The sequence below is a fragment of the Melampsora larici-populina genome (assembly GCF_000204055.1).
Source record: "Melampsora larici-populina 98AG31 unplaced genomic scaffold MELLAscaffold_5, whole genome shotgun sequence".
In the NCBI taxonomy this organism is placed as follows: Eukaryota; Fungi; Basidiomycota; class Pucciniomycetes; order Pucciniales; family Melampsoraceae; genus Melampsora; species Melampsora laricis-populina.
In genome coordinates this window covers 140,166-164,554 of record NW_006768769.1, presented here as the reverse complement: position 1 = coordinate 164,554, position 24,389 = coordinate 140,166, and the positions used below count along the sequence as shown (strand labels likewise).

The window sequence follows — 24,389 nt, the reverse complement described above, 5'->3', positions numbered from 1 at the left end:
CATAGACTAGTGACTAACTGTTGATATGCTTATAAAGAATTCCGACGGTCTTCGGGCATGAATTAGACCGGGTGTTGGAGTTTGGTAATCTAAAAATGTTCAAACCATTTCAACCGATTCGAAAAGTTAAAGCAAACCCCATCAAATTTCTTCAAGCTATACTTCAAATGATAAGAACAAGATCAAGATCAAGATCACCTTCACCTTCAATCGAAACTTCTAAATCATCTGGACTTATTAAACTTGATGAACATCAAAGTAAAAAAGTTAAACTTGAAAATGATATCCTAAATCAAGAAGAAGAAAAAGAAGACCAAATCGCCAAAAATGATAATCAAGATCTTGATGAAACCCAATTAGAAAGTAGAAAAAGTTTTTCAGAATTGTATTCTACTGGACTTTATTTAGCTCCCATGGTTCGAATTGGAACTTGTATGATTCTTTTTCCTTTCGTTTTTCTTAACTTTAATGTATTGTTGAATGAAATTTAAATGATTTTTGGTTTGGTTTTGTTTAGTGACCACTCGGTTATTGGCTTTAGAATATGGTGCAGCATTAGTTTGGGGACCTGAGATTGTAGATAAAGCGATCATTGGATCAGAAAGAATCGTCAATGGTAATTAATCTTTTAAAGAAAATTATGTTCAAATGGATTTCTGTTCAAGGTTTTGGTTTTGGTTTTTTTGGACGGGGGGTTTGGTAACTTTGAAATTAGAAAGAACTGGAACTATACAATATACTAAAAATAATGGTACTACTTCTATTTGGCAAACTCATCCAAGAGAGTAAGTCAATCTTTTATAAACCTGATGATTGATTGTTCCGTAGGGTTTCGGATTCATGAAGTTGATTTTGATTGTGATGATGGTATTTTTTGGTAGAAAATCTCGATTAATTTATCAAATCGGTAGTGCTGATCCAGAACTAGCACTTAAAGCCGCACAAACCGTTTTACAGGATGTAAGTGGAATCGATTTAAATTGTGGATGTCCAAAGGTACGTCAAGCTTTCAATCCAAACAGATCGAAGGGAAAGGGGGGGTTCTCGAGATGTGATGAATTGATGGGGAAAAAATCGATTCATAGGACTTCTCTTTAAAAGGTGGAATGGGTGCTGCATTATTAAAAGAACCAGAGAAATTATGTGGAGTAAGCAAAAACCAAGCCGGAATTTCGACTTGTATTCATTCATTCTTTTTTCCATCCAAACCGCAAATCCATAGATTCTAATTCTGATTGATTTTGAAAAACAAAAAACGAATCTCTTTTTGGGGGGGTTTAGATTCTATCTCATCTAGTCAAAAACATTCCAACCCATCCAATCTCGGCAAAAATCCGATTATTACCCGACCAAGAAGACACATTAAACTTAGTCAAACAAATCAGTGCCACTGGTATTTCTTGTTTAACCGTACATTGTCGTACTCAACTCATGAGATCAACTGAACCAGCACTCCTACATCGACTAAAAGAGATTGTCGAAACTGTCAACCGATCCAGAAGCTCTAGTGTTCCTTTACCTGTGGTGGCTAATGGTGATTGTTTTGAATACAAAGATATGGAAAAGATTAAAGCTTTAACTGGAGTTCAAAGAATAATGATTGCTAGAGGTGCAGAAAGGAATGTGTCTTGTTTTAGTCCTTGTGGTCTTTCGGATCCAGTGACTCAGATTATACCTTTATTTATTAAGACGGGTTTGGTAACCGGACAAGGATATGCTAATGCAAAGTAAACCAATTTATCTTTTGTTTTACCATCTACTTACTTAATTATCAATCAAAACAAACTAATAGATCATTGATTTCTTTTTCGTGTTGATTAGATATTGTCTAACTACTATGGATCTTAAAACTCCATCCAATCAAGAAAAATCAGATATGAAAAACCTTAAATCGATACGTAAAGAGATGAAAATCAAGATTCAAAAAAGTAAAGATTGGGAATCGATGAGTGATTTATTTGGAGTTAATTATCTTGAAGCAAAAGATAAATTATTGATTGATGAAGTTTTTGAAAAATAAATTGGTTTTTTTTACAAATTTTCGCTTGTTTTTTTCTTTCTTTTCTTTTTTTTTGCATGTATACATTAGTATGTATGGTGGTACATATGTTTGTTTTGTTTTGTTTGTTTGGGATTGGCATTTTTTTTGATGATATGGAAAGAGATTGCTTTTTCATTTTACTCAAGGAACCATTCCTTGAATTCGGTACTTAGTCTAGATATACTTTATTGGTTGAGGTTTAGCTGTAATGTGCTTGGTGTGCTAATGACTTGCTCATGATTGGTTGGTCTCATTGCCTTTGTAAAAGGATGAGAAGTAGATATGTAATTGAAACTCATGTCAATGATGTCATACATACCAGGTTGAGATCTTATGTATGACCTCATGAATTCTGGTTCTCATCAAATTTGTTTCTCTTTACCATCCCTCTTTACCATTCTCTACCTCACTCGTTTACACCATTTTTTTGTCGGTGTATATTTACTGTACCAGACTGAGTTGATAACGGTTTGATTCATCATCCAAAGTACGAAATCCTTGCGGAAACTGTTGCGGAAACGATCTGGATAGTTTGTAAAGATGCGGACAGTCGTCACGAGTTTCATCGAATTCCTTGTCGATCCAAATCGTGTTCATGAAGGCTTCATCGAAGGCAATTGAATCAAAGCTTACTTCCGACCTACAAACCTACGTATGATCTCATTCAGGTATGATGACATTGCCTGCTCAATTGAAATATAATGACTGCTCATTGATTATACAATCTTGGAGATTTTGCAAGAAAAGATGTTTTACAAACCTCTCTGCGCGAGAAATCGTCAAGTTTGATATCAAGATCTGTGAATCGAACCTTCAAGTTTTTTTTCCAAATCGGCCAGCATCTCCATAAGGCTTGATTGTTTGATGACTTTATGAATCAGCATTTTATTTACTTGTTCTTAGCACTATCAACTCCTCAGTCCACTTTGATCGAATCAACGGTAAGAAAATCATTACATCACAGAACTTGTCATAAGGAACTGTTGTAGGAAAAACCAAGGCTAAGGTCTACAATCAATCCTGCAATTCTTTCAAATATATCAACTTCAATTCAGGTTCATATTTCAAAATAAAAGAATTGTCTGAAATCAAACATCACAAATGCTCTCATTTCATTCAAAATTCAAGATAATCCTTCAAATAGGATTCATACTCCTAATCAATCAATGTCTATTATCCAAGATTTCATCAGACAAAAACCTTCTTCATGTAGTAGAAAAGCCAAAACCTATTGAGGCTATGATTGGTCAAACCAATATTGGAAAATTGATAAATTGTTTTTCAAAAAAAATTGATCCAAAGAATTTAGGAAAAGGTAAAGTTTTTTGATTCATTACTCATCATGAAATAAAGAAGATGAAAAACTTAAATTTGATTTAATTAATTGGTTTGATATCATTTTTTGTAGGTGAAAGGATAAGTGATGTATCCTATCCTGTAGAAAAATCATCTCAATTAAAAAAACAATCAGGTATTTAATTTTGATAATTTCTTGAGTGTGAAGTTAAAGAAGTATATGGATTTGAAGACTGATTTTATATCATTGTTCAAAATTATAGCAACTCAAGATCTGATTCTGGAAAAGGCTCTTAGGACTCAAAACCTTGGACCAATTGGAAGACCTAATCCCATCAACAATATGATGATATAGCCAACCTATAACAAACCTATTCAGGTATTTGCTTAAATTATGTAAAAACAATTGTTGAGGGAAAAACCAAGTTGTCAAAAAAACATGATCCATCATCTCTAGATCCTCAACTCAATCCCATAGAAGCACAAAGAAGAAAGAAGTCATATCTATATCTATTCCAAATTACCAAAACTTTCTTCATCAAATAGTCTTGATGTTGGCTTTAGTCTTTGGTATGTGACAGTAAATACAACAAAGAAATTGCTTGGATCAAAATAAACATCTCTCAATTTGTTTTGTCTACTTCACTTTTTCAATCTACATAAGGTCTGTACACTTTAACAAATGATTGTTTTTCTTACTCTTTTTGAAATTATTCATCAACAAATGAACAAAGTTGATGGTACCTGTAGTGAAACCCATACAAATAGATAAGTTACAGCATTAAATTTGGCTTTTGTATCACATCTGTTTCTCTGGCATACATTGGTAAGATGCATAAGTTTATGAATTCTGGTCATGGTGTACAAAACCATGCATGATGATCAGTCTCATCAAACAAAGAAAGGGACAGAGAGACACTTCACAAGTTTGTACATCATCTCCAGTCTTGTAACATAAGTTCAGAGACTTGAGGGCAGAGTATGTGTGACTGTGTGCAGTATAATTAGTGAACAGGGCTGGTTCTGACTCCTGAGGCTCTTTGCATCATGGCCTCCAAGATCAATATTTGGTCTACATAAGCTTGTGTTATGCCAAATGGCTGATTATCCTGGTGCACAGACATGTGTTTGGAGCGGTAAACCAGAGGATCCGGGGGTAGCCTGGGACACTCTGGGACTCTGGGAATCTGGGACAAACCTCCCATACACCATGACTGTATGGGTCAGTATGCTATGTAAATACCGACCATGTAACCAACTTGAAATGATATGCTACATGTTTTTGACAATACCAAAATGGTTTTGGACACAGGTTATGCCTGTGGTGGTTTCCATGTGTTCCCCGTGAAATTGCATCTCAACATGAATGTTGACCTTTGTGAACATGCGTGTGAAAGGATCTTGCCCTCATCCCTCTCCTTTCGATCATTTACTCATGCTCATCACAACCTCATCACAACTCACACTCATCACACCTTTCCTTTACTCCATTCACCATGCTACTTCACAACTTCGTGGCGCACATCGCCAACACCAGTCCTCAACTCAGCGCAACACTCACCGTTGCCGATTTTGTTCAATTCATCTCCTTGGCCTCCGAGGTTCAGCATAGCGCTGGAGTGGCCTTGCGCCTCACATCAAACCGATCTGTTTTAGCTTTCCTCACAACTGCATTAACACCCCAGTTTGCCAACCACCTCATGCAAGATCTGTGGAGTTTATCATTTCCGTACTTAACATGTTTTGACCCTGTTGGGGCCATCCGAACTTTTGGTCACCATTCTGACTTGACAACTCCAATACACGAACGTTACTTACGGCCACCGGTTTCGCACTGTCTCGCTTGCCCAAAAGCCTGCAAGTTACACGTTCACACCCGCCTCAATGGCTACCTGTTCGACACAGATGGGGTGCATACGGTTCAGACAGTGATCTTGGATTGTCCAGGTGAGCGAGCCCCTTCTTCTTTGGTTTATTTAACACATAAGTCGATCCTCACTTAAGTCAATCCTCACTTACTCATGATTAACTATTATACTTTCTCAATGATGACCGATTCTACACATATATTATATATCCATCCAGGCTGTAACGCTATGTATCGGCCCAGTTACTACACCCACAACGGTATGCGACACTATTGTACTTTGCAAATGGGACGTGACGACACCATTCTCCATGTACACTGCCACTATTACATCACAAACCGGCTGGGACACCTCTTCCGCGTGATTCAAATGCTTGCTCAGTAAGCATTTGAATATTCCTTATTTTTCTTCGTTACCTGTCAAGCACCAGTGTTTCTGATGATCACCTCTCCCGTCGACAGTGTCTCGCATTTCAATTTGACCAATTGGTATAACGAAATCTATGTCGAAGAGGTAGATATTCCGCAGTTCAACAAGGGCTTTTCGCCGGCTATGTCCGAGGCGGTGTGCCTAGATGGCCTTGAATTGCGGGCCCTCATAGGCCACAAAGATCGACGACAGCAGCAACTGTCACTGCCTGCCAAAGGCAATGACGATGTCCGTTTGGACGAAGCCATCGCGTCCCACCTTGAAAAACTCGATATTGAAGGGACTAGGTTCCGAGACCACTACTGCAGTAGCTGTGTCCGTGTGAATTCTGGTGGTATTGATCCTGATACGGGTGAGGAAATCTTGATGGGTACGTGGTTGTGGTTCGGCTGTCACCTCAAGCTGACCCAATGTCTAGTATCTATTCTCTGACACCTCTGATCATTGTATAGGTATACGTGCCGTGGTGACCGACGGGCTTACGATTGGCCACTGGAGATGCAGTGCCTCCACGGATCAGCTGGCTGAACTCGCAAAGAATTCAGGACAACCCTCACCCGAAGGGCCTTGCACAAACCGACTGCAAAACATTAACGATTGGTTCTGTACCTACCACTATGGGCTCCTAGGCAATCGATGCCATGCACAACCGTGCTGACGCGATGCTATGCCGAACTCCAAAATGTGTGACGACACCTCCCACATAGAAGCGTGGGCTAAATTTACTGAAAGGGTCAAATCCAATTTTGCCCTCACAGCAATTCTGAATCGCCCTGGTTCCAACCTTCCCTCGGACCCCACAGTTCACCTGGATGCTGAAACAGCAGAGTTTAATGATCTTGAAGGATTGCGTCAAGCTGACAAATCTAATCGCGCACACGAAGGCGCATGAGATGGGGGGGAATCACAAGGAAAAAAGAAAGTCGTGGCTTCAAGGTGCCGCACACACAACGATCAACTCGTTGTAGGGTGCTGCGGGATTATTTTGGCGCGTAAGACCTTCTATCATGCTGAATCGGTCAGTGCCGTGAAGGTAAATTTCGTTCCTCCTCCACCTTGAAACTTCACAGAGATTGATACTAATCAATTGAACCTCACAGCACTTCCTCGAGGAAACGTTTCCTCAAGGTGTCCCAGAGGTGGTGTTCTACGACAACGCCTGTCGACTCACTGAACACATATACACAGTGTCGATTTACTACTCACTGGCAGGCCAGTGAGTACGTCCATCTCAATCCAATCTCAAATCCATGTCAGTTCAATATCAATCCAATCTCAATGTTTGGCCTAGAGCAGCAGACAAACAACCTTCCAGAATGAACTGGAATAAAGTTTGGTTGCATGTCCACACATGAAGGTGTCAGAATGTCTGCAAGGTTTGAGAGATTATGCAGCCCATGCATACCCCCCACTCAAACATAATTGGATGTCAAACTGATATTGAACTGACATTGAATTGAGATTGGATTGAGGTGAATGGAACTCACTGGCCTGCCAGTGACTAGTAAAGTTACACTGTGATATCACGGCTCCAGTGATACACATCGCTTTCAAGGTACAGTAATCCCTGTGGACCCTTTTCACCATTGATCGCATGCAGAAAGTGATCAGTTCTGCAAGCTCTTCACCGACCCAAAACTCTTTCCTGATATACAAGAACACGGCGAATGGGTTTTCAATGCGTCAGCCACTGAACTGACCAATATTTGGTACGGTGGTTTTGCATCGATGTGCCGTAACATGCACTCTCTCAGGTATAATTTGTTCTTGGAAGAAATGTTATATTTGCGGAACGTATGGCTAACGAAAAAGTTGAGTAAGCGTTTGGGAATGCAGTTCTTGGGTATTGGAAGTATCTAGTTCAAAGGAATCTCAACCTTGGTGTCATGCACACATGAAATGAATGAGCCTGTTTTTTCTTGTTATAGTTATACACGTACACAAGTGAAAATGTGTCATGGTGTCATAGTCTTGTTTTTGTTCATCTTATTTCATGAATAGTTCTATTTATTTCTTTCATGAATATTTTGAAATATGAACCTTTTATCTTTTGATGTTTTCTTATTATAAAGGTGGAAAACTACCGAAACCTCACAAACCATGTTAGTGGTTAGAACCTATGACCATTGCATAAACTTGAAATGAGTGTGGGAAGCAACCACAACCAAAGGAAAAGAGGGTAATGCAAGTATATACAAGTAAAGTCATTTGTCATAGAATCTATCTGAGTCCCTTTATTCATTAGGAGCTGGATGTAATTGCATTGAATTTGTTTTTGTACCTGAATTATGTTAAGATGTTATCTTGGTGAAAGGTCAAAGATCATTTTCCTGTTTTGGTATTTGAACAGATTGTGATGAAGAGCGTGAGTTGGAGGTAGTTAAGCGATGCAGGTGTTAGTTTGTAAAATCGGTTGAGTGAAGAAAGGGATGACAGGTGAAATGAATCCAGGGGGTAAACGGTGGAAATTTTTGAGGGTCTTTTAGTTCTCTTTTGTAATTGTTGTTTCCTCTCTTTCTGCTTCTTTTCACGTCGAAAAGAATCATTAAGTTTTCCTCTTGTTTCATTATCAACAATTTTTCTTACTAATATTGATACTCTCAACTTAGTTTTAATTCATCTTTTATAAGTCTGTTTAACTTATCATTATACATGCGCTCTTCACGACTTTGTTTGAGCTCGCAGGTAGATAGTTCTTTGATTCACCTTATCATTTTCTCTGCTCTCTGTCTGATGTTTTATTCCTTTGTTATCTTCTTGATCTTGTTGTGTTAGGTCAGTAGTTCTGTTCTCGTTGTAGACTAGCATTCAAGCTACAGTCTAACACAGTTCCTGTGCCCTCAGGTTAGTCGCGTCGAAAAGAATCATTTTAATTCATCTTTTATAAGTCTGTTTAACTTATCATTATACGCGTGCTCTTCACGACTTTGTTTGAGCTCGCAGTTCTGTTCTCGTTGTAGACTAGCATTCAAGCTACAGTCTAACACGGTTCCTGTGCCCTCAGGTCAGTAGTTCTGTTCTCGTTGTAGACTAGCATTCAAGCTACAGTCTAACACGGTTCCTGTGCCCTCAGGTTTCCATTTCGTACTGTAAGCTTGTGAAGCAGATTAGTCTACTCCGGAATCATCAAGATCCGGTGAACAGTGTCCAGAACTCTTTAAATTAAACATTAACTATCAGTGTCAGTGTCTGTCAATAGATAATGAATTGACAGAGTATACTCACTTCAGGATCGAATACATCATGTTCAGCGTGAACAGTAAGGTGCCATTCACCGTCTTCGTTGAGGTTGTCCATGTTAACCTTGACGACTTTGCCAATTCCGCTGATACTCGCTTTGCCTGCGAGATCTTGTTGTTGTGGAGGTACGGTGGCAACCAAGCTTTGCGTGAGGCTGCTGTGTTTAATGAAGACAGTGCCACTGTCTTCAATAAACCCGACCGCCCCGTTTAAACTATAAGTCCAATTGCGGGTGAGCATATCTTTGGAGGTGATATATCCATACGCTTTCAGTGGGGAGACAATGGGGGCCTCTGCGATAGATTTCAGAATAAGTTCTGTGTCGGTCTGGTGCCAGGCAAGGCCGCTTTCTGGCGCGCGCAATTGCGAGGTCTGAGCAAAAGAAATAAAATTAGCTTCAAATATAGTTTTTTCTTATATAAATATGAAAAAAAAGTTGGAATGCTATGTACCTCGCTGGTGGTAGTGATGATGGTGTTCATAGTTGCAGTAAGATCAGGTGCGGAAGCCATGCTGACTGATGCAGATAGATGCTGGCCAAACGTATACGAAATAAGAGTGTCAGTTATTTATATGTGGGGTGAGTCCAATCCAAGTGACTTCTCCCTTGACGATGCAGAATGCTTCATCATTCTCATTCGCATGGTAGGCAGGGTCACTTGGTTGTTGTTAATAACCAGCCAGTGGGAAGTGGGCAGTGGGCAGGGCACCGACCGGTAAGGCCTTACCCTGGCGTTGCCGTTGCAAACGTTACAAGAGACGTAAACATGGGCCCCTGGTATGTCACCAAATGAGCGAGGCGATGTTGTCAAAAGAGCAAAGCGAAGTTGTATTATTGCATCTAAACCAATTGTATCGATTATTTAATATCTAACCATTAGTAACAACCTGGTTAAAAGCTGATTAAGGGTGGGGGTATGCTATGTAAGATAATGGAATTGTGTATGATTGTGTACCACGTCAGATGTCATCACGACACCGCTTTGAACTCTTTTTTGAAGACATCACGTGCTTCCCCCACTGTTGCACAAGGCAAGCTGACGTACTTGGCCGCAAATCGCGTATACGTCACCCTGTCAATCCAATTTTTATACCTATACACCGTCAAACGGGCATAATGCCACTCGGAACCAAAGGTATCCTTCCATGCCTGCAAAGGAGCACGGATCTCACAATCCCGGTACCATGCAAGCAGTTTGGTGATAAGTGAAGAAGACAAGGGCCACCCCTTCTTTTTGGCGGTTACAGGGGTGGGGTTTGTCAACACCGGAGTGGCCGTTTGGGAGCTGTCTTCGTCTGGCTGTCACCCAGAAAAAGGTATATGCGTTTCCGTGTAAATGATCAAGACTTATAAATGTTCGAGACGCATCATAAATACAAGCACTTACAATGTTGTCCGAGATTTCTTTAGTGCCTGTAGTTGCCGACGGTCTTCGATACATAGGATCAAATTCGGGGAGCTCCGATTCTGCGCGGTAGTTTTTGCTCACAAATATCACGTCGTCCGTGCTTCCTTTGTCTTCATCTTCATCGGCATGATGTGATTGCAGTGTACTGACTGGGGTTGGGGTGGGCTCCTTGCAAACTTTTTCGCGTACATATGGTTGGGAATGGGAACCTTTGCCGTTCACCACGACGACTTCATTGGGGTCAGATTGCAGCGAGTCTGGCTGCAACGCCTTGTGTCCACTTCCACTGTCTGCTTGAGAGGTTTCAACGTCTGATCGAGCAGGTGCCTCGTGGGTTGTGTTGAAGGCCTTGAGCTTTGGAAGGGGCAAGCCGGGGGTACGGGGATCTAAGTTCGGCGACTTGACTATAATCTCGTTTTTGGACGCTGAGTACCTGTGTGGGAACGAAACCATGGTTTCGTGCTACCAAAATGGAGCTCAAATTTGGGTGCTTTGGGCTTTTGTTTACACTACAAGAAAGATAATATTTTCTGGGCAGAAAATTAAATTATTGATACACAAAAATATTGAGAGGCCAGGAGGAGAGCAAAAAATGAATAAAAATATGCATCTTGTTCCCTGCGTTGGGAACTTCACTCTGCATATTTTTCCGTATTTTTACAGTCCATATTGATAAGTGTACTAACAATAAACCTTCACAATCATCCAATTACAACCTGTAACAAGCACTGAAATTTGGCTCATTAGTGTTTAGAGAAACTTTTGATTTCTGAAAATACTCATAACTTTTTCAATTCTGGTCCAAAACGCTCGATTTTGGGTGCATTGGTAAGCTGGAATTGTCCTTCAAATAGCTCATAATAGGACCACACAGCATGCTGGTCTGCTGAAAAAGATATCATCTTTTTTATACATTTGTACATACAGATCCATAGAATGATTGGAATACTAGCTACATAGTTCTTGATCTTATGAAAGTTCGAGAGGAAGAGTTCAGCTTTCTAATGCACTTAAAATCGAGTGTTTTGATGCAGATTTGACAAAGTTATAGGTGTTTTCAGGTATCAAAAGTTTCTCTAAACAGCTAATGAGCCAAATTTCAAAGATGCTTGCTTACCAGGGTTGTAATTGGATGATTATGAAGGTTTATTGTTAGTACAATAATCAATACGGACTGTAAAAATATGGAAAAATATGGAGAGTGAAGCTCTCACCGCAGGGAACAAGATGCATATTTTTATTTATTTTTTGCCCTTCTCCTGGCCTCTCAATATTTTTGTGTATCAATAATTTAATTTTCTGCCCAGAAAATATTATATTTTGTGTAGTGTTAGAAGATACGGACCCACCCAATTATCAATCTTCTCGTCCCAAAAACAAAGGGCCCGATTCCAAGTGCCACCGAATTTACGCGTGCATGCCTGCATGAGCAGCGGTGATTCTTCCAGCCGTGCTTTAGACCATTGGTCCATATGGGCAGAGATCACTTTGTATTCATCTTGCTGTTGGATCGGATGGTCATCAATATCTCTATCTCAATGTAGTAAGTGAGCATGAATCACGCACATCAAGCCATAAGTGGATAGTCACCACTTTCCTCTCTTCGTATCTGTTGGCTCTGCGGTCCATCGCTTCGTATTGTTCGCAGCGATCAATTTGAATTGCTGAGACGGCCTGGACCCCCAGGCGGTGTCCAAGCGAGTTGGCCGATTGCGCCCACTGATGGATGCGAGCAGGTGCAGCATGTGGCTGCACTGCCTGGGGCGGTAGTGGTACCGGTGGTTGAGATGTGCTGGGGGTAGGTAGGTGAATGGGCGTGGTCACGCTGGCTGGCCAATGTGTGATGTGGGGGTCCGGGCGACGGACGTGCTTCAGGCAGGCTGTTAAACCGAATTCAAGACAGCACTATGATAGATGATAGGTGGGGAAGTGTTAGTGTGTTATGTGTGTTTTGGGGTTGGAACTACTACTGACAGCTTGACAGTATTGATACGCGCAACTTTTGTTGCCAGTGGTCCGGTGAGTCCAAGCAACGGGCCCTCGAGAGGCCCTCTGATATGGGTAAGCAACTTTCGAAGAACGATGAGGGCCGGCAAGTGATTTGCGTTGATTTTCGAAAGGGGTAAATGCCTCTTCTACTCGGCCTAGGAACGGATGGCCATCACGAGGAAGAGGTGGTACCAAATTGGGAACTTGCGCAGCGTTGTTGGTTGGTTTTGGAGGAAGGACAACCCCTTAGGGGGATATCCGAGGTCCCCAGTCTGCCGAAGTAGAGACGATCGGTTGTGAAGCCCCAGCATTGATCAGGGCCCCTTTGTGGTTGAGTTGGTCACATCGCCATGTGCGCCAATTGTGACCATTCTTGGGCTTTCGTGGGCACTAAGGAGGAAGGACCAGTGTCAGTTTATTGTGTTTGTTGCAGTGTTCAAGGTAAGATGTAGTAAAACAAAATGAATGAAAAGAACTGACATGGATGAGCCATGCGTTCTCCTTTGCCGAATGATAACAGAGGGCAGTCTGGCATTCTGGACACAGAATGCCAACCAGTTTGTTGAGTGCGGGCTCAGGCAGGTATCCTTCAGTGATGAATTGATAGCGTTTGTGGACCAGTTACGCGACGACCATGATCGAAAAGATGATTGAAATGACCTTGGCGATTTGATTGAAGGCGGGATGTGTAAGTTCCAATGAAAATGTTGAGTGGGATCATGATGATAATTTTTGAGGTGTGTCAACTTCCCTTTTGGTTGGATGAAACTCTGATCACACTGATCTTTGATATTGGGGATGTCCGTTTTGGTCATTGTGATACTGAGAGAGAGAGATTGGAGAGAGGAATGTGATGTGCAAGTTGGGGATGTGACAGGCTTGCAACATGGGGTGCAGAAGATTGTACGTAGGGTTTTAGACTTTTGACGTAGGTTGATGGACTTGACTGGTATGACATGTAGTATGCCTCTATGTATGCTTTTAGCGAGTGGGATATATTCCCAAATTCTCAGTCCCAAATTCCCAGGACGGAAACCCGGATCCTCGGGTGCTCCCGTTTGGAGTTGAGAAGATGGATTTTTCTGACCAATCCCACAATGTTCTTATTTCCTAATGATTGCATACCCAAATGTTAGTGATTATGAATATCTGAAAAGAACCAGAGTGGAAAATACATACATATGATTGAGTCACTCTTCTATATCTACCACACTAAAAAGAATGCAAGATTGCAGGCAACAAAAAACCTTGTAATCTTTCCCAAATTGTTTTATATATTTACAAAGACCAATGGGCTTTACTTTTGAGAAAGTCTAAAGAAATTCACATCATGAAAAATTGAAGCAGTCTTCACAAATTTCTGGACCTGCAGATTCAAGTCAAGATCCAAAACCATATATCTTAGTTTATCATGTGCCTCAAAAGGGGAGAATATTGAAATTTTTGGTTGACAACTGTGATTGGATCCAAACAAAGAAATGATATATGGATTTAGTTCCCCAAATAGCACCACTGAACAATCCCATTGAAGTATTACGTGAAGAATTTACAAACGTTCTGAATTTATCAAGCGGGAGGATAGAACCCTATCCAGAGTAACACACTAATCGGGCCCCAAAGACCACACCAAATCCACCACCATTTTCCAGTCTTTTCACCAGGCCATAAACCCCAACCCGATCCCACTTGATCAGCAAGAGCCCACCAAATCCCAGGGATACTAGCAGCTTGACGTAAGATGATTTGAACATGTGAATTGAAGAATAAGATCATCGTCAAGATTAATTGTAAATGAATGTAAATCATCAATCGAGATCTTAGGAAAGGTCGAGAAGTATTGGGTTTTGAGGATCTGTAATATGTTGAGATGCCAGAAAAAGAAAGAAAGTAAAGTGGGATAGATATTATGAAATTCGGAATTTGGGCAAGTTTCCAATATCGTAAAAATCCCACATCCCTTGTTCGAGTTTCAAGATACATAAGATCAAGTCAGTTTTCGCAGTTGGTGTGATGAAAACACTTGTTTAGGGAGCTTGCCAAATCCCCTGCAAAGACGGAAGAGATGAACGAAGATTCTTGAAACACAATCTGATCACTTACCAGTAGTGAGACTGAACAAATGGATAAATCGCAGGGAGTGTATTTGAGCACCAAGGTCGAGGTGAAAAGGATTCTGAACCTCCCTGGTTTAAGCAGAACCGAAGATACGCCTGGTATTGATCTAAAAGGAATGGTGCACAAGTGATAAAGACTAGCACAGCAGTCTCGATTGCCCGGATCCCGATGATCTGATCAATCATTTTCAAACACAGTCGATAGAGCAAAACAAGAGCTCATGAATATCTTGGTAAACACATTGAAATGACATTCGGAGTCAAAGAGAAATGAAACTGACTATCAATGCACCAAACCTGTTGGCCGGATTAGTACGTATCCGTCGAAGGGATTGTTTGATCCAATCCCATCCCCAAAACCCTGCCATCATCACACCCAAGGGCCTGAAACTGGTAGAAATCGCCCACAGCCCAGCAATTGTCAATTTGAGTAGACAAACTGTCATTTTGAGACGTCTTTGGGGGTATCGATCAAGTCTTGCAAAACCCAACATGCCAGCGAAGGTGAAGAGGGCAAAGAAAGGCTCGGTATAGACTACGACTTGAGTGCTCGGCGATGGCGAAAAGATGTGAAGTAAGCTAGTGAGAAATGAAAATTGACTAGAAGTTGTCAACTCCATCGTCAAGCTGTTTATCAATATCCCAAGCACCACGCCACCACCAACACAATTGTCAGATCACTCAAAGTCAAAAAGAATCATTGGAAGAACATGATGGACAATAACCAACAGATACAACATCACAGTTGAAAGTACACTGGCAAATAAGGCCAATAAGCTACCTCCCAGAATAGCAGCTTGTTCTTGAGTGTAAAGACTTTGAGGTACAAGTGATTGACCCAGGGACAATACCCAAGTAATACCTTTACCAAAGGCCCATTGTTGTTCAACGGTCCGGCCACCGTGTCGATAAATAGACAAAAAATGCAAAACGTCCCATCGAACCAATCCTTCTAGCGTGCCCATAGAACGAGCTGACGAATCGAAGGCGGGCACCAAATTGAATTTTGGGATGAGCAATATTAAAATCAAGGTGATCGAACGAATCATGAACGCTATAGAAGCGATCTTGATTAGATGCTTTTTTTGGCTCATCGCTTTTGGAGCCACAATAGTCGATCAAGAAATTCAGATATCTCAAGATATTCGAATGGTGCGAAGGACTGATCGCCAGATTATGAGTAGAAGAGTGGTGAAGGACCCGTCTGCAGGATCGTACGCAGCGGCATCAGTAAACGTAAGATTCGTCTTGATTCGTTCTTTGTCGAACCTTGCACGACCAAATCAATGTGCTGAGTGACTAGCTCTGATAAACTGAGAGAGGATGAATGGAACTTGAACAATGCGACACGCTTGAAATGCGGAACCGTGGAGAACCGTGGAGTGCTTTTCAAGATCTTGTGAATGTGATTATCGAAGAAAATACCCGCGCCAAGCTTGATTGCGGCCCGAGCACACCGACTTTTGAGCAAAACCCGAAAGTCCCGGTTTTTGAGCTTGACGGTCGGAATCTCATCCCCATACCCCTCACGAGTCAGTGGTGGTGTGAATTAGAACTACATGAGGGCAACAAGCATCACTGGGTCTTCAATGTATCAAGGCTCAAGCCATTTGTTGGAAACAAGGAGGAAGTGGTATGACAAGGGTGTTTGGAGTAAAAGTCAGCTCCCTCCACTTGTATGCACCACCAAGGTACCGCACTACCATTTTCAAAACAAAACCATGGCCATACTGTGAGTGTTAGACCACCTGTCTGCTTTTCTTCCACAGTATCCAACAAGTCCCAACCAAACACCATCAGGATTCTTTTCTTCCTTTCTTTCTTCTCAGATTTTTCCCTTTCTCTTTCTTTCTCTTTCTTTCTCTTTCTTTCTTTTTGTCTCCTTTTCTTTTGTTTCTTTCTCTCTTTTGTGCTGACAACCTTCATCTATCAAAACATCAAACACCAACAAAGTTCATCATATTATTTCAATCTTTAGAATTTTCTTACGTTTCTTTCATTCTTTTTCTTTACTTGCCTGCTTTCATGTTGTCAGTGTTAATTCCCTTGTTTTCTTGATTCCTCTATAAACCTTTCTATGTGGGTTACCTCAACAGACCTGATTCATTTATTATGTGTGTTATTTTTCTTTTTATGGTTGGTAGTGTCAAGAAGCGTCAAATCTCGGACCGGATATTTATCAAAAACTACACTTCAAGACAAGATTTAGTTATGTTGTAGAAACCAACTAAAACAAGAAGTTTGAATATTGAATTTCCAATGGCATATCTGGATTGCCATCAATGCCAGGAGTCCAACAGTATCTTTGGCTCAGAAATTCAGTGAGTTTTCTTGCTCGGCCTCAAGTTGGCAGAGTAATACCCGCTGGTCCAACCTTTGACGCTTCTCGGCACTACCAACCATACATTTCTTATTTTCCTTTCTTTCTTTTTCTTTATGGGGGGGGAGAATGTAATGCCTCATGTCACTTGTCATTACAGAAGTCTACCATATTACTTAACATACCTTAGACCTAAGACTTAGTTCCCTATGTATATCTCCCTTTCCACAACACTACCTTGACCTGACAAGTCTCATTGGAGTCAGGTACATCTTTTATTACAAATCCTCTTTCTATCTATTTATCATTCTTGTAGAAGGATCTTTGACTGATCACTTGTCATTAGGGGTTGGGCAAAAGTTTGAACAAGTTGTAGCAAGCGCATTGGGCGCCATAGAATTTGTAGGAATTTGGTTGAATTCCAATCAAAGGTGTCACAAATACCTTTTGCTGGGATGCCCAGGGTCAACATGCAAACCTAGTGATGTGTCCGACCACTAAAGAATTGATACCTGTGACATGAATCAAGCCAGGCAAACAGCAAGGCTTTTGAAAAGCCTGTTTGTTTGGCCAGACAAGTGTTTCTGAGCTGAGATGGTGAGCTTTAGTGTCACACCACACGGTTTTTTTTTCTTACATTTTTTTCTAAAAAACAAGCTGGCTTTGATATTGTCTGAACAGTTGCCTCATCTTCAGTCACTTTTGAACTGAATTAGATTTCAATTGCAGCTTGGGTCACCAACAAGCGATGTCCACCACTTTGTAAAGCAATTTATACTTTGATTCTAGAAAACATTCCACCACATTCTGTGGTGGTGTTTGTTGCAACTTGGCTTAAAAGATACTTTATATGTTCTTGACCCTTCCTTATACCTTTCCTTCAGTGAGGACATATCAAGTTCTTACAGAATTGTTTTGCATACCAAAATCAATTGTGGGATACAAAGTAAAATTCAGGCAGGTGCCCAGCCTCACGCCCAGGATTATTTTGGCTGTAAATTTTGATTTTCTGGGCAAAAGTCAGGGCCCAGAATTCAAATTTACTGCAAAAAGAATCTTGGCACAAGGCCGGGCACGTGCCCAGATTCTACTTTTTATCCCGTAAATGTAGCAGGTGGGGGCTTGAAAAGTGACAAACTCATCAACAAACTCATCACAGCACCTGTTGAATTGGAACAAAAAGTTGGAGAGAGAATTATCAGTATTCATCCAGGATAATGCATCAATAGGTTCACATTCAGACATGATGTTGAAAATTTCTTACCTTGACTGAAGCCCGCAATAATGGTTTTGTTCATTTATTCTTGATTCTTGATTTGTTCAAAAATAACTGTAGAAATCTGAATGCAACTATGTTTCAACCCTTCCTCATCCTATAGATAATTTAAATTGTGCCAATCTCTGGTATCAAACCAACCAGGTCTTCCATCTCCTTTTGGTTGATCTGAATAAACAGTAACCAGTATCACAGGAGCTTTAGGTAAGTTGAACCTAACCCCTCAAGTTTCCAATTTTCTGTTGATTGAGAGGTCAATTTAATGTAGATAAAAGTGTTTTTCACCATTGATATGCGTGAGTAGAACTAACAGAGCCTAGAGTAGACCATGCAAAATATAACCACCCATCTGATGCATTTGCCGTGCCTAGGGTCAATGGGCTCCAGTACACCAAACTTCAGAGGAGTTATCCCGGGTTTTCTTACTGTCCAATCTGATTGGTAAGGCTGCAAGACTAAACACTCTGGTGGGGGAGGCGGATTGAGTTTGCTTCCAAGCAATGTGATGTTCAGAGTAGCAGATGATGGTGAATGTAATAGGCCGGAGTTTGAATAGTGATGTAGTCAAGGTCCAACATGTGCGCTCAGTATAAAAGACAAACAGGAGGTAATTGAAAGACACAACAAAACAATATGTCAATTCCATAGCAAACTTGTGAAACTCCAGAAAGCATCATTCCGGTCAATCCAGAGCTCATGCTGGCCTTCAATTTCAACCAACCATGCCATGGGATGGAAGGGGATCTGCTGTCTTCCATCTGGGGCCATTTTTCTGATGCTATGCAAGACTGAGAGGGGTCAATGGTCATTGCAAAAGTTTTAAGGAATTGGATTTTTCTCAAGAGAAGTAGATAAAGGAAGAGATGCATTACGGGCTGGAATGAAAAGTTCAATTATGGTGTTTGATGGGCTCGTTAGTCCCTATTTATCTAAGCACTGGCAATGATTACAACTAAGCAAAAACTGTCCAACATAACCAGGAATGCAAGAGTAAACAAACTTTGCCTTGCAATCAGGAAGTGTGAGGAAGGCTTCAAGGAAGTTGGTGGGTACAGGCAAGAGAAAGTAGGGGTGTGTAATTGGTATTCTATTTTGTTTTCCTCAGAAGGAGAAATTGAGGGAATGCTGAGTGAATATGGATAATGTGCATCCTGATAAGCTCATCTTATTCTTGGGATGACTCACTGAGGATTTTTTGATTGCAAGAGTGAACATAATCAATAAGACTTCAAGTATTGGCTCAGGAGTGCATCACTTAACAATGAACAAGTGTCTATAGAGGTTTTGTTTATGTATTCTGTGCAAAAATGCATGTAGTCAAGTAAATGGAGCACAAAAAACAAAAAGCAACTGTTGCTCTTTTAGAAGTCAAACACACATCATGAAATCCAAACAGAATTTCAGTTGTACTTGCATCTATCAGGAAACTCATCTTCTCTTTGTCCTTTGTTGAACTACCAATACCTACCTACACAAAACAACAGATCCAATAGAGGTATTTGTTCCTGATTGAGTCTTGCTTATGATTTATAAAGGCAAAATATATACCAAGAGTCTAAGCACACAACTTCCATAAGCAACACGATTACTTCTATTCTAATCAAACTTCTTTTTATCTTTGACAGCCATGACAGGCGATGTCAGCTGGCACTTGGGATCTCATCACTTCCGGGATTCTCTTTTACAACAAAAGAAGCTATCACATCAAACTTCAAGATTGTAATCTTCTAGAAGCCGATTCACGCCCTTGAAGCCAAATCCAGGAAGCACGGCACTTGATTTGTAAAGACATGAAGGCAAGATTTTGGTAATGGTAAGTTTAGGATGTAATCCGACACGTCCTGCACGTCTGACTTCCGATTTTGAACCGGGCAAGCTGCATTATTTCAGTGGTCATGTTGCAAAACAGAGTGGAATTGTGATGCGCCATTGGCACATATATTTTTGCTAGTGCACCTTGACAGAGGCTTCACTTGAGATTTCCAATGGTTTTTTGTGGAATAGTTCAATTGATTATATATCCTATTTTGAAAATATGAAGGTTTGTACAAGCTGTGTACTGAGTGAGGGTGATGAAGGTTCTTGTTTATCGCTTGTTATTTACATTTATTTACAATTGGTAGCTATCTAAAGGAACTCTCACCCCTATGAATTGATCAAGATTTCAATCATTCACCAGGCTTTTCTCCAAATCACTGTCCACCAAGTCCACCTCCGCCGGGACCGCCCATCATACTCAGTAGATCTTTTAGTGATCCTCCGCCGGGCTTCTTCGGTTGTCCGGCAGTTGGCATCATTCGACGCTCAAATTCACTCTGTACAGGTTTGTGAGCTCGGAGCTATTCGATTGTAGTCAAAGATCTCGTGAGTAAACAATTCTGTCATATTTGAGCTTCGAGAGACACAGTTAACTTACCGGAGTGAAAGCTGGAATAGGCATATCGGAGTATCTGGAACTTGAAGAGATCCCTTCTCTGGGCTCGCTGTGTTGTGATGTGTTTTCCAATGGAATTCCATTATAGGCTCCGAGCAACATAGTTATGATGAGAGTGAGGGTGATGAAACGAGGTGACATATGGGTCATCATCTTGATAGTTGAAATACTTTTAGACAAAGAGATAAGCTGAGTTTGCAATCTGATTTTGAGACGGAAAAAGTTGAAGAAAAGCTGTTGACGAAGAGAAATATTTTTAATACAATTATGGTTCTCAAACCTGTGCAAGAAATGTGCAAGACCGACGTGCAAGATCCGTGCAAGATTTCTTGCACCAATCTTGCGCATTAAATTTTTTGACGACCCCAGCTATTTTGTTCCAACTGGTACAAAAACCGTGCGAGACCGACGTGCAAGTTCCGTGCAAGTTCCGTGCAAGTTCTATTCATGTCTTGCACAGAAGTTGCTCGAAACTTGCACAAATTTTTGCATAGGTTTGAGAACCATAAATGTGATGATATCGAATCAAAATGTATATATATACGATATATATAGGGGGCTACTAAAAAGCGCCCGCAAATAAAACCTGAGACCGCCCGCTTTTAGAATCCGGTGGTTACTAAGATTGTTGGACTGAACTGTGGTTCAGTCCCGAGGTCCTGATCTGTGTGATCGTTGGAATCCAATCAAACAGAACCGGGCGGTCTTGAAAGTTATCGAGAAGCCCTCAAAACCTCCCGGTACACACATCTCACAAACTGGATAGCAAGTTGCCACCCGAGTTGCCGAGCTTCTCGCAAAGATCTACTGCATGCTGCAGGTGACTCTAAGGATCCCGTTGATTATAGGGCTCGCTGGTGGGGCTGATGTTAGGAAGGTATCCTGAGTACAAACCAAAAGGCTTTTACACCCTCCTCCTAGATTCCGACTCGATGAAGCTAGAATTGCCCGTATGTCTGCCAGTCTCTTCATTTGGCAAGTCTTGAAACTTTGACCAGACCAAGTGAGGGATCAAACCCCATTAAACTGTTTGAATGGTCACAACAGCTCAGAGCCTTGAGTGTCTTTTGAGCAGAGCTTAACAATCCAGTTGAAGTTAACGATCAATATGGTGGATGAGATGTGTGTAGCGGGAGGTTTTGAGGGCTTCTCGATAACTTTCAAGACCGCCCGGTTCTGTTTGATTGGATTCCAACGATCACACAGATCAGGACCTCGGGACTGAACCACAGTTCAGTCCAACAATCTTAGTAACCACCGGATTCTAAAAGCGGGCGGTCTCAGGTTTCATTTGCGGGCGCTTTTTAGTAGCCCCCTATATATACGACTAAAATATAAATCAAGGTCAAATGAGGTTAGTTGTGATAGGATGATAAACAATATTTGGGGTCGAATGAAAGACACTTTATATAGGATAATATTGACCGCCATTGCGTCAAAGGTCAAAGTAGCAAGGCGTCGGCTTTCTGGATCGCCATGCTGACTCGCCCTGCGCGGCTTTCTGTGAATTTGTAACGCTCCCATGTAGGCTCACTCTAGCTATCGATCAGAGCCTCCTGGCACCTGCCCAAACTTAAGAAAGCCCTTCGCCTCGCCCGAGGCCCGAGGCCCTTGCTCAAGCCTCGGGCCTTTGGCCAGGCGAGGGACTTTGTGAAGTCTGAGCAATTTCTATTTACATATCCTCCGCAACTGTTCCGATCACCCCCATCTTTTGACGTCACAATCATGCCGCGCCCCAAACGCATGCCAAAGGTCTATTGTGTCAGGCATGGGCCAACAGAATGGTAAGGTCTCTTGGTCACACGACTTCAATATCCGTAACTGATGTTCAAATAACTCGTTCGGGTATGTTAGGAGCCTAAATGGCCGCCATGTTTGTCCTTGGTTTACCTGTTCTGATTCACCTGACTGAAGCTAACCATTGCCTTCAGACCGGTACTACTGAACTACCACTTACTCCAGGAGGAGAATTGATAGTCTCTAATTCATCCCCCAGACTCGTCGGTCCTGGCAGTTGAGCAGAGGTTTCTATCCTTTTCGGTAGCAAATGATCTTGAGTTTGACAAACACTGATCCAACGGGATGCAAATTTTCTCAAACAGAAATTTTGGACCCTGCAACGATTTCCATTGCGTTTGTCTCACCACGGTTACGAGCGCAGCGCACGTTTGAACTCTTGTTTCCATCTCAGGATTCCCGACCGAATACTGAGGTCAAGGAAGATATTCGTGAATGGACTTATGGGGATTACGAAGGTATTCTTTACCTGATCTTCCTCTTTCGATATCGTATATGTTTGCCGATATGCAGGCCTCAACCTTTTATGATGATGCGCGTTAGGACTCTGGAAACACCAAGTTGTGGAGATCCGTAAGGAAAAAGGTCTCGACAGTGGAAAAGACGGCTGGGACATTTGGGTAAGCTCACCTGCGCCAGTCCTCCAAATGGTCACATCAGGCTTGCTGAAACTCGTAAGGGAGGTTAGGTGGACGGATGTGAGGGAGGCGAAAGTCCCGAAGAGCTCGTAATCAGAGCCGATCGAGTGGTGGACCAGATCAAGTCTCTCCATCGGGCATGGATGGAAGACCCGTGTCGAAAAGAAGACGATGTGGGGGGTGATGTTTTGCTGGTCACACATGGGTAAAAGATTCGATTTACTTCGAATTGACCCACCGAGTTTGCTGATCAGAGCCAATTTCGGTACAGACACTTCTCACGATGTTTCGTTGCGCGATGGCTTGGCTTGCCTTTGCCTATGGGTGGTCTTTTTGTTGTCGACACTGGCTCGGTGACTGTTGGTCAATACTATCATGGGCTTGACAGAACAGTGTTGGGTGGACTCAACATCAGTGGGCATGACGCTTAGTGGAGGGAGGCCGGCTACCATTCATAAATCGAATCAAAACTGCGTCTGCGACGAGCACCACCTTCAATACTGTCAACGACTTTATCTGTCATTTATTTCTGAAGTTTGCGTCTGTGAATCGAATACTCCTCCATGTAAATTTGTGGCTGACTCCAATACTTTAAGTCCCAATTTCTGTCAAACCATAGGGACTTGTTCTTTATGGACGAGTTCATTCACTTAGACCAGTAATTTCTGGCCCTTCCTGTGAGCGCTCACACTAGGACATACGCATCAAGCATCGTCAAAATGTCTCACATTGGTTGATACAGAACTGTGAATCTTTTGAGGGTTGACTCGTGGAATCTCATCCCCAGAGTCCTCCCTTTCATCAACCTTACATCAATTGAGCACGCTCATTCAATATCCTGAGTAGGCTGATATATGACCCAGATGCACATTTGGGAAGTCTTTTGAATTACTTACAAATTGGTCACTTGCAAGTAGGTCAGGGACTGTACTCTCCATCTCACGGACACTAAGGGCCTGGGTTGAACTCCGAACCATGCTATAACTAAACGACCAACCAAACTGAAAGCTCCCCTCCAGAGCCAGAATCTGCATAGATCTGCCATGGGAAGCTAGAACCAAGCAGTTCTCGTATGTAGAACTATACGTAAAGTAGCATGATATAGCCGGTCTGGCTGAACCCTGCAATTCCAACACATAAAACATATAGCTTTTGAAGTAGGCTCAGCAAGTTTCTGAAGTCTCATTTGTTATCTTCATAACTCTTGATCAGCTTTTTACACAGATTCTATATCGATTGCAGGCAACCTATGTCGGAAAAGACCAACACCACTCTTGCTCCATTGGCAGATTTTTGTAATACAGATCCACGCTCTGGATAGACCTTTATTGCAGAGATGTTTAGACCCAAATGAAAATTCAATATCCAGGTGTGGGGAACCACTCGAAGTAAATAAGGGTTATGTATTTCCAAGCCAGCCGAGCGGAGCCATGACATGCTGATACTTGAGTTTTCAAAAAATACGGAAAGTAGAAACTTCATCAAAAAGCCCAAACTTCAGTCGCCTGTTGAGGGAAAAACTCTCGCCTCTTGAAGAC

The 24,389-nt window shown here is 41.6% G+C and overlaps 7 protein-coding genes across 7 annotated transcripts; 3 read left to right on the top strand and 4 right to left on the bottom strand.

Moving 5' to 3' along the window:
• Positions 1-95: 95 nt before the first annotated feature.
• MELLADRAFT_60122 (uncharacterized protein) lies at positions 96-1,731 on the top strand (the record flags this gene model as incomplete). The annotated part of the gene is made up of 6 exons (XM_007406243.1): positions 96-432; positions 518-616; positions 716-785; positions 882-996; positions 1,086-1,148; positions 1,282-1,731. 6 exons carry the CDS (start codon positions 96-98, stop codon positions 1,729-1,731), a joined length of 1,134 nt encoding a protein of 377 aa, XP_007406305.1.
• Positions 1,732-4,833: 3,102 nt separating this feature from the next.
• On the top strand, positions 4,834-6,292 carry MELLADRAFT_93380 (uncharacterized protein; the record flags this gene model as incomplete). The annotated part of the gene is made up of 4 exons (XM_007406244.1): positions 4,834-5,284; positions 5,423-5,585; positions 5,667-6,004; positions 6,087-6,292. The coding sequence occupies 4 exons, from the start codon at positions 4,834-4,836 to the stop codon at positions 6,290-6,292; spliced, it is 1,158 nt and encodes a 385-aa protein (XP_007406306.1).
• A 2,449-nt stretch (positions 6,293-8,741) lies between these two features.
• On the bottom strand, positions 8,742-9,386 carry MELLADRAFT_102984 (uncharacterized protein; the record flags this gene model as incomplete). The annotated part of the gene is made up of 3 exons (XM_007405834.1): positions 8,742-8,789; positions 8,860-9,246; positions 9,327-9,386. The coding sequence occupies 3 exons, from the start codon at positions 9,384-9,386 to the stop codon at positions 8,742-8,744; spliced, it is 495 nt and encodes a 164-aa protein (XP_007405896.1).
• Positions 9,387-9,844: 458 nt separating this feature from the next.
• Positions 9,845-12,807, bottom strand: MELLADRAFT_102983 (uncharacterized protein; the record flags this gene model as incomplete). Its single annotated transcript, XM_007405833.1, has 5 exons — positions 9,845-10,174; positions 10,263-10,637; positions 11,850-12,188; positions 12,258-12,517; positions 12,753-12,807. The coding sequence occupies 5 exons, from the start codon at positions 12,805-12,807 to the stop codon at positions 9,845-9,847; spliced, it is 1,359 nt and encodes a 452-aa protein (XP_007405895.1).
• A 547-nt stretch (positions 12,808-13,354) lies between these two features.
• On the bottom strand, positions 13,355-14,433 carry MELLADRAFT_74153 (uncharacterized protein; the record flags this gene model as incomplete). The annotated part of the gene is made up of 4 exons (XM_007405832.1): positions 13,355-13,382; positions 13,452-13,726; positions 13,827-14,229; positions 14,373-14,433. Coding segments are annotated over 2 exons (298 nt in total), but the record flags the coding sequence as incomplete, so codon positions are not given.
• A 459-nt stretch (positions 14,434-14,892) lies between these two features.
• On the bottom strand, positions 14,893-15,427 carry MELLADRAFT_115398 (family 76 glycosyltransferase; the record flags this gene model as incomplete). Its single annotated transcript, XM_007405831.1, has 2 exons — positions 14,893-15,013; positions 15,116-15,427. Coding segments are annotated over 2 exons (357 nt in total), but the record flags the coding sequence as incomplete, so codon positions are not given.
• Positions 15,428-22,159: 6,732 nt separating this feature from the next.
• On the top strand, positions 22,160-23,282 carry MELLADRAFT_33666 (uncharacterized protein; the record flags this gene model as incomplete). The annotated part of the gene is made up of 7 exons (XM_007406245.1): positions 22,160-22,200; positions 22,271-22,289; positions 22,348-22,429; positions 22,519-22,671; positions 22,757-22,833; positions 22,902-23,056; positions 23,123-23,282. The coding sequence occupies 7 exons, from the start codon at positions 22,160-22,162 to the stop codon at positions 23,280-23,282; spliced, it is 687 nt and encodes a 228-aa protein (XP_007406307.1).
• Positions 23,283-24,389: the final 1,107 nt, after the last annotated feature.